The 14,140-nt window shown below is 35.8% G+C and overlaps 1 protein-coding gene across 4 annotated transcripts in view; it reads left to right on the top strand.

The window, feature by feature from the left end:
* MFSD14B (major facilitator superfamily domain containing 14B) overlaps nt 1-14,140 on the top strand; it is a 78,431-nt gene that overhangs the window by 30,805 nt on the left and 33,486 nt on the right. For all 4 annotated transcript variants that reach the window (XM_067744986.1, XM_067744988.1, XM_067744987.1 and 1 more), the window contains exons 2-3: nt 1,414-1,509; nt 13,549-13,611. In XM_067744986.1, coding sequence (XP_067601087.1) covers nt 1,414-1,509; nt 13,549-13,611 — 159 coding nt within the window. The remainder of the gene's footprint in view (nt 1-1,413; nt 1,510-13,548; nt 13,612-14,140) is intronic.

Genomic DNA, 14,140 nt, shown 5'->3' with positions numbered 1-14,140 from the left:
CACCTGTGGGTGTGTCATTTAGTGTGCTGATGTGTTACAGTGAGCATATACTGAGGCTCAAGGTCTAGTGGAAGTCGACTTGTGCGCCATCTTGAACCTAGTTGGTTCTAACCAGTTTATCGTGTCCTCAGGCCATGTCATTCTTTTAAAGGTTGTGCCCTGCCCCCTTCCTTTCTCAATGCCAAATGATTATCTAATATATAGTACATATTGAAATTTTTTCCTCTTGTCTCCTTTTTATCCAGGATCCAGTTCAGTATCCCCCATTTGTTTTCTATGACTCTTGTTTCCTTTAATTTGTACAAGTCTCCTACCTTTACTTTGGTCTTTTATGACATTGACTTTTGTGTGTGTGTGTGTGGTACGTGGGCCTCTCACTGTTGTGGCCTCTCGCGTTGCGGAGCACAGGCTCCGGACGCGCAGGCTCAGTGGCCATGGCTCACGGGTCCAGCCACTCCGCGGCATGTGGGATCTTCCCGGACCAGGGCACGAACCCATGTCCCCTGCATCGGCAGGCGGACTCTCAACCACTGCGCCACCAGGGAAGCCCCGACATTGACATTTTTAAGGAGACCAGGCCAGTTGTCTTGTAGAATGTCTCACAATCTGAATTTGATCATTTCCTCATGATTAGATTCTAATTAAACCATGCAGATATGCTTTTACCTTTTGAAGTCTTAAAAATATAAGCTTAGGAATAATGGGGATTTTGCAAAGTCTTTTGTAAGTATCACTTCCAGTTATTACAAAATGCTAGTACAGCACTTGATTTTGTAAAAACCATTGGCACAGAGTCAAAGAACATTAAATTGAGTGGACTTTTAGGTTTTATCTCCAGAAGTCATAAACTGCAGAAAACTAGCAGAATAGGCACAGTTTTTCAAACAAAACAGAAACAGAAAGCTGGATTTTGACACCTTGAGGTATCAAAGTGTGTTTTCAGATTTGACCTAGTCCTTATTGTTCTTCCCCACCTCCTATAATTTTATGTCATCTGTGCTGCCCCTGAAGCTTTTGAGCATATCCCCTGCCTACCACTCTTGTGTAGCAAGGGAAACTTCAAGCTTAGGCCAAATTGCTAAGGAACACATAATTAATGTGTTCAGACAGAATATTCAGGTCCTGGAACTCCAGTCTCTTGAAGAAGCAGTTGATTTCCTACCAAAGTTCCAGTGATTTGCATTGATGGGACAAGTAGAAAGTCTCATCAATGGCACCTTCCATGATTAGGGAAGATGAAGAAATCAGAGATACCACAGAATTAAGTTTTATCTTAAATAATATAGGTAGGTCCTAAGTTTATTTTATACAGTTTGTGTGTGTGTGTGTGTGTGTATGTTAGATACCATTTTAGGATAATGAGTTTCTTATAGCTGTTTACTATTTTTCATAATAATTTCCTTCCTTTTTTAGCTACAAGGCTTTGGCCGACCAAGTGTACACCATGCTGCTCTTGTCATCTTCCTTGAATTCTTTGCATGGGGCCTATTGACAACTCCAATGTTAACTGTAAGTATTGCTGAACTAGGTCCTTGTTTATGAGAGCAGAGACATTGTTAAGCATATGTCCCCAGAGCTATATGTCTAGGTATGTATTTGAGAGTAGCTCTTGACAATAATTTAAGACTGTTTACCATTGGGTTTCCACTGTGTAGACTGTGAACCACCTGCAACTAAATACCTGCTTATTAAATATTCCTGGGTAGCAGGGCCACTCCCAGAATCTCGGGAGTGCTGTGAATGAACTACAGTCTGTATATCTAGGAAAATCTTTAAGAAGTCTTTAAGAAATTATTGCAAAGCTTTGTTGAAGTTTGTAACTTCCTTTGTATGGGTGTAATGACCTTTGACTTAAGAACATAGTAACAGGAGATTAGTAAGTACCGTTTAACAATGACAGTGATGAATGTAAGAATGCCCCGATTTCCGTTTTTGATAGCTGACCTACAGCCATTTCTTTGTAGAAGCCATTGAATTTCTTAGTAAGAACTTGGATGTTTGATATATAGTGTGGTTAGAGGGAAGGGAGGTCTGCAAACTATGGCCCACAGGCCTAATCTGGCCTACTGCGTGTTTTTATGTGGTCTGTATACTAAGAATGTTTTTTACATTTTTAAAAGGTTGGAAAATATCAAAAGAAGGTATTTGGTGACACATGAAAATTATATGAAATTCAAATGTAAAATTCTGTTGGACCATGACAATGCCCATTGAATGTGACAGCTTTTGTTCTACAATGGCAGAGTTGAGTAGTTGCACCACAGACAACCTTACCTGAAATATTTACTATGTACTGTATGTTCCTTTATGGAATAAGTCTGTCAGTCCCTGATGTAAACGGTAATTCATTCCCTTTTTCTTGCCGCTTTAGAGATTTTCTCTTTGTCTTTCAACAGTTTGACTATGCTATAATGTGTCTAGGTGTGGATCTTTCTGTGTTACATTTTTTTTGGCCATGCCCTGCAGTTTGTGGGATCTTAGTTCCCTGACCAGGGATTGAACTTGCCCCCTCGGCAATGAATGCTGAGTCCTAACCACTGGACTGCTAGGGAATTCCCTTTTTGTGTTACTTTTACTTGGGGTTTGTTTGGCTTCCGGGGTCTGTAGATTAACATTTTTAATCAAATTTGGGAAGTTTTTGGCCATTATATTTTTTAATATTTTTGCTCCCCTTTCTCTCCTTCTCTTTTGGGACTCTCATTATACTTCATAATGTTTCACAGGTCTTGGAAGCAAAGTTCATCTTTTTTTTTCCCTCAAAAATTACTGTCAGACTTTTGACTTTTGATATTACAGGAGGTCAACAAATTCTGTCCTAATAAAGCTGGACAAAACAGTCAAAAACAACCATTTCAGTGCTCTGGGATTCAAAGGCACACAACAAACTGAGAAGCATTTATTTATTAAGCTACTGAACTTCAGGCAAGAATAGTGAGTTTGCAGTTCTGAGCTATATCCTTTTGCTATAATTATAACTGTGAGTATAACAGTTTCTGAGTCCTGTGAATCCTTTTAGCAAATCTCTGAAATCCGTTCTATCGTTGATGGACATTTGGGTTTACTGTGTTTGCCTATTACAAATACTGCTTTTGTGATATTTCTTGTATATGTCTTATCAGTTAAGGTGTAAACATTTTTTCTTGTTTCTTGTAATACATACTTAGGAGAAAAATTGGAGGGTTTTGTTCAATTTAGGTATATACTGCCAAAAGTTTTCCAGAGTGGTTGAATCAATTTACCCTCCAACAAGCCAGGCTCTACATCTTCACTCACAGTTGGTATTTCATTTTAGTCATTCTGATGGGTACAGTGTGGCCTTAATTTGCATCTTCCTAATGATCAATGAAGTTAACCCCCTTTATGTATATTTATTTGCCATGTGAATATCTGATCATATTTCTTTTCCCTCCTTGGATTGCCTTTTCACTCTCTTAATAATGTCTTTTTATGAACAGTAGTTCATAATCTTTACATAGTTCAGTTAACTGATGTTTTTCTTATGTTTGGTTGCTTTCTTAAAATCTTGCTAAAGAAACTTTCTTCTTCCCCAGAGCTTTATTGGTTTATTTTACACACACAGATCTACCATACATCTAGAAAAAAATCACTGTATTTTATAGTGGTCAAGATTCATTTTGGTTCATATATAGTTGAACCAGCATCATTTATTTAAAAAATCTTTCTTTCCCCACTGTATGTGTCAGCTTTGTCATAAAGCAGGCAGCCATATTCATGTGGATTTGTTTCTAGGTTTTGTATTCTATTTGTGTATGTATCCTGTGTCGATACTATGCTGTGTTGATTTCCATAGCAATATCTTGATATCTTATATAACTTTCATAACTTGGTTCTTCTTTCTCAAGATTGCCTTGGCTATTGTAGGTCTTTTCTATATCCATATACATTTTGTAGTCAGCTCTTCAATATTCACAAAATATCTTGCTGGGAATTTTGATTGTGATTGCATTACTACAGATTAATTGAGGGAGAACTGACATCTTTACACTATTGAGTCTTCTAATCTACATGGTATATTCTCCTTTTATCCAGTCTTTAAAACTTTCTCTGAATAATGTTTTACATTTCTCAGTGCATGAATTTTTCACGAGATTTATTCCTAGGTATTTGGGTTTTGATGCTATAGTAAATAATGTAGTTTTAAAGGTTAATTTTCTAATTGTTGATGGTACATAAAACAATTTGTTTTTGTGTCCTGACCTTGTGTTTAGTAATTTTTCTAGATTCACTTATTAATCCTTATAGTTTATCTGTAGGTTTTATACACATTCATATCTTTTGTAAATAATGACAGTTTTTAACTCATTCCAATCCTTTTTATTTTTATTTCTTTTTCTTTCTTTGTTGTATTGATTATGACATCCAGTGTAAGGTTGAATAGAAGCAGTCATAGCGGGTGTCCTTATCTCATAAATGATTTGATATTCTAAAATTCACCACTAAGTATGATGTTTGCTGTAGATTGTTTTTATAGACACTCGTTATCAGAGAAAGGAAGTTCCCTTCTGTTTCTGTTTTGCTTATTGTTATAATGAATGGGTGTTAACTTTTATCAGATGAAGTTTCTGCATATAACCAGACAATTAGATTTTCCCCTTTATTCTGGTAATGTGGTCAGTTATATTGATTTTTGAATATTAAGCCACCCTTGTATTCTTGTAGTAAATTCCACTCAGTTATGAGAAATATATAATTTTAAAAACCATCACTGGATATGATTTACTAGTATTTTGTTCGTGTCTTTGTAATTATGGGCACAATAGAGATTGGAGTGTAATTTTCTTTTCTTGTAATGTCCTCATCATGTTTTAGTATTAAGGTTTTGTTGGCCTTATAAAAATTAATTTGGAAAGGGTCTCCTCATTCTCTGGGAAAGTTTGAGTGAGATTGCTGATATTTCTTCTTTAAATGTTTGGAAGAATTTGGTGAGGCTGAAGTTTTTTGTTCTTTTGTTTATTTTAGCAAAGATTTTTAATAACATTTCATTTTTTTAATGAGATGTGACTATTCAGATTATGTATATTTTCTAGTGTCTGTTTTGGTAAGTTCTGTTTTTCAAAGAATTTTTTCACTAAACATATAAGAGTCTAGTTTATTATCAAAAAGTTCATAATATCTTCTTTCCTTTTTTTTTTGCGGTACGCGGGCTTCTCACCGTTGTGGCCTCTCCCGTTGCGGAGCACAGGCTTCAGACGCTCAGGCTCAGCGGTCATGGCTCACGGACCCAGCCGCTCCGCGGCATGTGGGATCTTCCCAGACCAGGGCACGAACCCGTGTCCCCTGCATCGGCAGGTGGACTCAACCACTGCGTCACCAGGGAAGCCTCTACTTTTTTTTAAAATTGAGGTCTAATTGATGTATAACATTAGTTTCAGGTTTACAACATAATGATTTGATGTTTGTATATATTGCAGAATGATCACCACAGTAAATCTAGTCAACTTCCATCACCATACATAGTTATAAATTTTGTGTGTGATGAGAACTTAATTTTAAGATATACCTGCTTAGCACTTTTCAAATATGCAATACAGTATTATTAACTAAAATCAGCATGCTGTACACTACATCTCTATGACTTATTTGTTTAGGATTTTTTTTGTCTTTTTTATTATTAATTTTTATCCGAGTATAGTTGATTTACAATGTTGCATTAGTTTCTGCTGCACAGCAAAGTGAATCAGCTCAATGTATACATATATCCCTTCTTTTTTGGATTTCCTTCCCATTTAGGTCACCACAGAGCACGGAGTAGAGTTCCCTGTGCTATACAGTAGGTTCTCACTAGTTATCCATTTTATACATAGTAGTGTATATATGTCAATCCCAAGCTCCCAGTTCATCCCCCCTCCCCCCTTGGTATCCATACATTTGTTCTCTACATCTGTTTCTGCTTTTCAATTAGGTCCATCTGTGCCATTTATCTAGATTCCACATATAAGCAATATCATACGATATTTGTCTTTCTCTTTCCGACTTACTTTACTCTGTATGACGGTCTCTAGGTCCATGACTTATGTGTTTTATAATTGGAAGTTTGTACCTTTTGACCCCCTTCATTAATTTGCCTACTCCCTGCCCCCTTGCCTCTGGCAGCCACAAATCTATGAGCTTGGTTTTTTGCTTTTGTTTTTTTAGATTCTACATATAGGTGAAATTATACAGTATTTGTCTTTCTCTGTCTGACTTATTTCACTTAGCATAATGCCCTCAAGTTCCTTCCATGTTGTCACCAAGATTCCATTCTTTTTTTTTTTTTTTTTGGCGGTACGCGGGCCTCTCACTGTTGTGGCCTCTCCCGTTGCGGAGCATAGGCTCCAGACGCGCAGGCTCAGCGGCCATGGCTCACGGGCCTAGCCGCTCCACGGCATGTGGGATCTTCCTGGACTGGGGCACGAACCCGTGTCCCCTGCATCAGCAGGCAGACTCTCAACCACTGCGCCACCAGGGAAGCCCTCCATTCTTTTTTTATAGCCGACTAATTAATGTTCATATATATGTGTGTATATATACACACATACATACACAGCACATCTTCTTCATCCATTGATGACCATTTCAGTTGCTTCCATATCTTGCCTACTGTAAATAATGACGTGATGAACACAGAGGTGCATAAATCTTTTCAAATTAGTGTTTTTGTTTTCTTCAGCTAAATACCCAGAAGTGGAACTCCTGGATCATATGGTAGTCCAATTTTTTGAGGAACCTCCATACTGTCCTCCAGTAGTTGCTGCACCAATTTACATTCTCACCAACAGTGCACAAGGGTTCCCCTTTTCCCACATCCTCGCCAGCACTTGTTATTTCTTGTCTTTTTGATAATACCCATTCTAACAGGTGTTAGATGATATATCTCATTGTGGTTTTGATTTGCATTTCCCTGGTGATTAGTGATATTAAGCATCTTTCATGTACCTGTTGGCCATCAGTATGTCTTCTTTGGAAAAATGTCTGTTCAGATCTTCTGCCCATTTTTTAGTCACACTGTTCTGTTTTTTGCTATTGAGTTGTATGAGTTATTTATATATTTTGGATATTAACCTATTATAGGTACATGATTTGCACATATTTTCTCCTAGTTAGTAGGTTGCCTTCTCATTTTGTTGATGGTTTCCTTTGCTGTACGTAATCTTCATTCTTGTTATTAGTAATTTGTGTTTTTTCCCTTGGTTAATCTTATTGATAGTTTATCACTTTTACTAAGCTTTCAAAGAAGTTATTTTTGGCTTTGTTGATTTCCATTATTGAATGTTTGGATTTTATTTCATCGATTTCTCTTTTTTATTTTATTTATTTATTTATTTATTTTGGCAGTACACGGCCCTCTCACTGTTGTGGCCTCTCCCGTTGCGGAGCACAGGTGCTGGACGCGCAGGCTCAGCGGCCATGGCTTACGGGCCCAGCCGCTCCACGGCATGTGGGATCTTCCTGGACCGGGGCACGAACCCATGTCCCCTGCATCGGCAGGTGGACTCTCAACCATTGCGCCACCAGGGAAGCCCCTGATTTCTCTTTTTTAAAACATTACCTCATTTCCTTATTTCTTTGGGTTGGATTTGCTGTTCTTTTCCTAGCTTCTTCATAAAGAAGCTTAGAACATTGATTTCAGCCCTTTTTTGGTTTTCAGTTACATGTATTTAAAACTAAATTCCTTTCAAGCATTAATATTGATATACATATAACTCATGAGGTTTAATTTATTATATCTTTATTATCATTTTGTTCATTCTTTTTTCTAATATTTCTTATAACTTCTTTGAATCACGGATTATTGGAAGTGTATTTTCTAATTTCTAAACATTTGGGATTTTTCTAGCTTGCGTTATTAGAGAACATATTGTGATGAATTGTTTCGGTTCTTTGAAATTTGTTGAAGTTTGCTTTATATTCTAGTATATGGTTAATTCTGATAAATGTTCCATGTGATCTAAAGAGAGCAAGTATTTTGTGGTTGGAATAGTGTTTTAAGTGTTAACTATTTTGAGTTAATTATGTTTGATGCCTTTTATATAATCACTGAAGTTTTTGTCTACCTGTTCTGCCATATGTTGAGAGAGATGTGTTTCTCTTCTACCTCCATTATTGTTGTGCAGCTAAATTATATATTTTTTAAACAATATAATACATTGTTATATTTTATACAGTCAGTATTCAGTTAGATTTACCCTATTGTATTTCCATTCTGGTGCTCTTCTTCCTCTTTCTATATTATCTTCTAATCAATTCTTGAAGACTTTCCTTACTTGTTTTGCTTTGTTTGGTGCTGGTCCTTGTGTAACACATTGTTTTTAATGCATGTGGCATCCTCTTGAAACTTTTGGAGGACACTTATACTTATTTTAAAGCTTTCTTCTGTTTCCTACCATGATTTGGTTATTTGGCAGTGAGGTAGATTATCTTTTCCTTTCTATGTTCTTTTTTGTGCCTTCCAGTGTTTTTTTTCAACTTCTTTTGTTAAATTTTATACATATTTATATTTACAGATGAGGGGGTAGGTCAGGGATTGTGAAAACAAATGTCTTCTGGGGCTATGCAAGTGTAGTAAACGTGAGAAGTGGGGGTAAGAATGGGTTGGTGTTATCGGTGGAATACATGCTCTTTCTACTGCAGCAGCCACTATCTACTTAGCCAGTCGATGACATGGCAGTTCAGGCCCCATGTTTTGAAATCTTCTGAATTCCTATGAAATACTAGAAAACCATATGGAGTTTGGTGAAATTTCCTGAAATCTACACATGACAGCCAGCTCACTTTGGAAAATATGAGTCAGAAAGCATATCATTTTACCAATTTGCCACCCATGTTCTAGACACCTCAGGTAGCTTATAGAGTGTCATTCTCCAGCCCAGGTGGAAATCCCTGTTCTGTAGTACCGAATACAAGCACTGCTTGTAGGAGTTCTGGAAGTCTGGGTGCTCTGGGATTTCCTCTGTAGTGCTGAAGTAGTTTCTTAAGTGATTGTAAGGCTTTGTGGCACTCTTGGCAGCCATAAGTGACCTGGGAAACTAAGTTTTGAATCCCACCCCCATTCAATTCTGCACGTATCCCACTTACAAGCCCCACTTCAGAGAACTATGCTTGTGATTGTTATCTTGGGGACAAATATAGAATGGTCAGCAGCTTTGAGAGCAAGATAGCAGGGGCTTATTTTGTAACCTTTTAATGACCTATTCAGTTATGGATGTTCTTCCTCCTCCTCCAGTTCTGTTTTTTTGTTTTTTCCTTGGATTCTGAAAAATTTACTTCAAAGATCTTTTTCACCTTAACATGTGACTATTTTCTTCAACTCGTTTAAGGTTCATTTTCAGCGTTTTCCTATCTGCTCTGTATCATCCAGAAGTGTTTCACTATTCTTCCAAGTAAATAGTGAATGCTATAAATTGATTTCATATTTTTTCTGTCATATCAGTGATACTTTAGGTAGAAGTGGAGAAGAACAGCTGTATATGTGTGTATGTTTGAATGTAATATATATACACACACAGATATTTATTAGCTTCATTGTACTGGAAGTCAATTCAGTTCTCTGAAGTTTCTAAATTTCTTTTTTAAGTGATAAGCAAATGCCATTGTATTTTATGTTTACTGTATTCCTTCTCAAGAAAAAAGATAATATCTTTCTTGAAGTTTTTAGTATAGAAAGATATTTAAAATGAAAGCTTTGATCTTATCTGAGATATTTAATATACTTTTTATCATTAGGTTTACTTTATTATGGTAACAGTTATTGTCTTTTGTAGTAAAATTATATACTTTATTTTAATTTTTTTGAATTTATCATAAGTTTGGAACGTTGCTGTTTTCAGCTGCTTTATTTTGTGAAGGTTTAGTCCTTAGCTTTGTAAAAAAAAATTTATTGACTTGTTTTGTTTTACGTACTTGTTTAATAAAACTTTACTATTTCTTTTTTTTTAAATAGGAAAAAGTAGGAAAGTTTTAAAAAGCACAGATTGAAAATTTTTAGAGGAACTTCCTGCATCATGGCTCTATTACCCAGAAACAGTCTCTCGTACTGCCAGAAATTCCATTAGATCTTTATTTTAATGTGCAGTTCAGTAAATCCAAGTTCTGTCATTCATACATGGATATGGTTTTGCCAAATTAAAGAGGTTATCTCTTATTCCTAGATTGCATCACCTGCATAAGTGAATGCATGTTTGGGTCATGTTGAGTGTAGAATTGTTTTAGGGGAGGTCAGAGGTCTGGAGGGTGAGGACGAAGCAGGGGGCAGCAGAGGAGAAGCATTGCTGCCCCTTTGACAGAATGAAGACAGCTCTGAAGTTATTGGTGTAGTGTTCACCAGCACTACCCCAACCCTATTGTTTCCCACTGGCAAAAACTGTGAAGAAATCCATGGGCAAAGGGGAGTTAGAAAAATATCTGTAAGCTCTCAGCCTTGGTCTGACAGAGTATAATAGGGAAAAAGTGGGGCTAAGACAATGGATAAATAACTGGCACACCCAGGATCAGAGAAACTTTATTTAAAATATACTGACTCTGGTGTTTTGCTATTGTACCATATTTCGGTGGTGCATATGACAAATTATTAAACAGTTCTAATATTGATTTGTATTCCTTTTTCTTTAAAGAAAATTTCTGTATCTCTGTATCCTGTGAAATTTGTTATTTAAGGAAGATTTTTCTGAAAACTTTGATGATTTTCTGCTTGAGATATTTGGTGTCCTTCATTTACTTTTCTGTTTTTTCAGTACAGGAAGTAGAGTTCAAATGCCACTAGCTTAGATGACACATTTTTTCTAAACCTTAAAAATTATGTGTTAGGAGATAGATTGGAAGTAATTTTTCTATGGATACATTTTAATTTCATTTTTTGAAGAACCTGTGGAGATAAACTGTCTAAAGTTAGAATACAGTTGCTCTATCCTGCCCCCCTTTTTTATAATTCATAGGACTTCAGGTGCATAGAATTAGATTAATCATAACTCTTTTTTCATGATACATAGATTTCATTGTTTCACTCATGGAATGAAACATTCATCCCCCCTTATTTTATGTTTTATCCTTCTTTGTTTTTAAAATTTATTTCTATAACATATTTTTTAAGGATGTTTGGAACACCTGTGAACCCATGCTTAACCCAACAACAATTTATTTCTATCTGTGTCCTCTTTGCCTACTCTTTCCCTGCCTCCCCCACGAAGACAACCACAATTCTGAATTTATTTATTTATCATTTACTTGATTATTTTCTAGTTCTAGCTCACATTATTATATGTATACACACACAAAGATATATCTATGTTATTTAATTCTGACTATTTTTGAACTTCTAAAAAAGAGTATATAACATGTATAATGTTCTGTTGTCTTCTGGGACTTCAAGCTTTTTTTTCTATTATGTACTTTTAACACAAGTTATTTTTCTGTTCTCCTGGTAGTGAACATTTGTTTCCAGTTGTTCCATTGTCTATACAGTGCTGCTATAAACATTCTTGTACATGTCCTGGCGTTCACATGCTTGATTTTCTTTGGTGGTTAAACACTGCTGGATCATAGGTATTCAAAAGTTCAGTTTAACCAGATTTTGCTAAATTGTTTTGCAAAGTGATTATACTAATTTAGATTTCTACCAGCAATGTATAAGAGATCCTGTGGTTCCAAATGCTGTGGTTCAGTTTCTGTCTAAAATTTGGTTTTAGAGTGGTGTACTTTTTGCCTTTTAACTGGTGTATTAAGTCTACGTGAATTCAGTTACCTCATTATTTTGTTCTGTGTACCACAGTTCTCAATTGTCATTTTATTCCTTTTTGCCTTCTTTTGCATTGAATAGTTAGGTTAATTTTTCTCCTATTATATTAGAAGTATTCTACTCTATTCCTGTCATTTTTGGTTACCATGGCATTACATGCAAACTTATCAAAGTCTAATAATATCTTTACTCTCATCTAGGATAATATTAGCATAAATGAGGTAAATGAATTTAACGCTTTATAGTCATTTACCTCATTTATGCTAATATTATTAAGTATTTTAATTCTGTATAATTGAAAATAAAACCTATAAGACCCATTATTTTTGTTTTGTAGCATCCCTGTTCATTTATATTTATACCATTTTCTTTTCTCTTTATTCTGTTTTGCATCTTGAACCTTAATTACATCTGGATTATTTTCCTTCTCCTGGAAGTATATTTTTTATATTTTATTAATTGGGGTCTATAAGTTAGTAAACTGATTACTGTAAGTTAGTAACCTAGTTTTTGCTAGGTCAAAAATGTTATATTTGCCTTTGTCCTCAAAGGACATTTTAACTGGGTATAGAATTTTAGATTGGCATTTGTTTTGTTTTTCTCATTATATTGATGATAGAATAGCATGCTCCTTGTCTGGGTTCAGTTGTTACAATTATGAAACAGTCTAACTGTTGTTCTTTTGAAAGCAATCTGTATTTCTCTGGCTGTTTATAGGTATTTTTCTTTGGTTCTCTATAATTTTAATTGTGAATGTGGATTTCTTTTTATACTGCTTAAAAGTTGTTAGGCTGCTTTAATCTCTGCATTGATGTCTGTCATTGGTTCTAGTACATTCTCAGCCATTGGCTCCTGAAATATTGTCTCTGCCTCATTCTCATTACTGGACAAGTTTAATTGTCAGACTTTCTTACTGGACCCTCTGTGTTTCTTACTTTTTCTCTTATATTCTGTCTTTTTGTCTCTCTATGCTGCATTCTGGATGACTTCTTTTGACCAACTTTTCGGTTCAGTTATTCTCTTTAAGCTGTGTCTAATCTTGTTAAACATATCCATTGAGTTTCTAATTTAAAGTTAATGCATTTTTTCTCTTCTAGGATTTCTTTTTGTTCTTTTAATCTGCTACAAAGTTTCAAGCTTGTTTTATATATCTTGCAACAAAGTAATAAACATGCTAATTTTAAAGTCTGTTGAGTAATCCCAAAATGTGAGGTCTTTGAGAGTCTGTTTCTGTTTTGTAGTTTTGTTTGCTTGTTGCTGTTCATGATGTCTTATTTACTTTTGTATCTGATTACCTTTGATTATGTGCTTGTCATTATATTTGAAAAATACACATACGGTTGATTTGAAGCCGAGGTGATGACCTTTTCAGAAATGATTTTAGATATTTTTCTTCCTAGACATCTGGAGGTGCTACCAGTTTGGATCACTGTAATCCAAATTTAAAGGTTTGAGGTTTCCTGGACTTCGTAGGTGACATGAAGCTGGGCTGCAGGTTCATACCTGAGTTTGTATAGCTGCTTGTAGTACATACTTAAAATTGTAGGTGGTTGAGGGGGTAGCCAATTTAACAGTTTATTTTTGCTACAAATGCTTTTGTAGCAAAAGCAGCTGAATGTTGGGCATAACCTTTTTAGGTTACTGCTTTATTTAGATTTCTGCCTCACTATCTTGTTACCTTTTCATAAGTCATTGTTACCTAAATTTTTTTCATTCCAGGGTTTATTTTGTTTACCTAGTCTGCCATTAACAGAGGCAGAAATCATTTCCTTTAATTTGCTTTTGAATTTTTCTTGATGTTTGTTTGCTTTTTGTAGGTTCTGCATGAAACATTTCCTCAACACACATTCCTCATGAATGGTCTCATTCAAGGTGTAAAGGTAAGAACAATTTCTGTGTGGTTCACAGTGAACCAAAGCCAGGAACCCTTAGTAGTTTAACTCTGGAAGTTTAAACGGAACATAGGGAAATGATTACCATTAGTAAATTCTATAAATCAAAATTTTAGCTGGATTATCAAAGTCAAAATAAAATATAACCCAAATCCATAAGACACTGGTAAGAACAGTACTTTATTTTTATTAGCATGTACAGAGCAGTATATGAAGGGTATAATTATGTGAACTTTTTTGTTTGTTTGTTTGTTTTTGTTTTTGTTTTTGCGGTACGCGGGCCTCTCACTGCTGTGGCCTCTCCCGTTGTGGAGCACAGGCTCCGGACGCGCAGGCTCAGCGGCCATGGCTCACGGGCCCAGCTGCTCCATGGCATGTGGGATCTTCCCGGACCGGGGCACGAACCCGTGTCCCCTGCATCAGCAGGTGGACTCTCAACCACTGCGCCATCAGGGAAGCCCTATGTGAACTTTTAATTGCTGTATCAACAGAATAAAATGGGCAAGTATTAATATCT

Source organism: Pseudorca crassidens, chromosome 7 (genome assembly GCF_039906515.1).
Source record: "Pseudorca crassidens isolate mPseCra1 chromosome 7, mPseCra1.hap1, whole genome shotgun sequence".
Taxonomy (NCBI): Eukaryota; Metazoa; Chordata; class Mammalia; order Artiodactyla; family Delphinidae; genus Pseudorca; species Pseudorca crassidens.
This window is presented reverse-complemented; position numbering and strand designations above follow the sequence as displayed.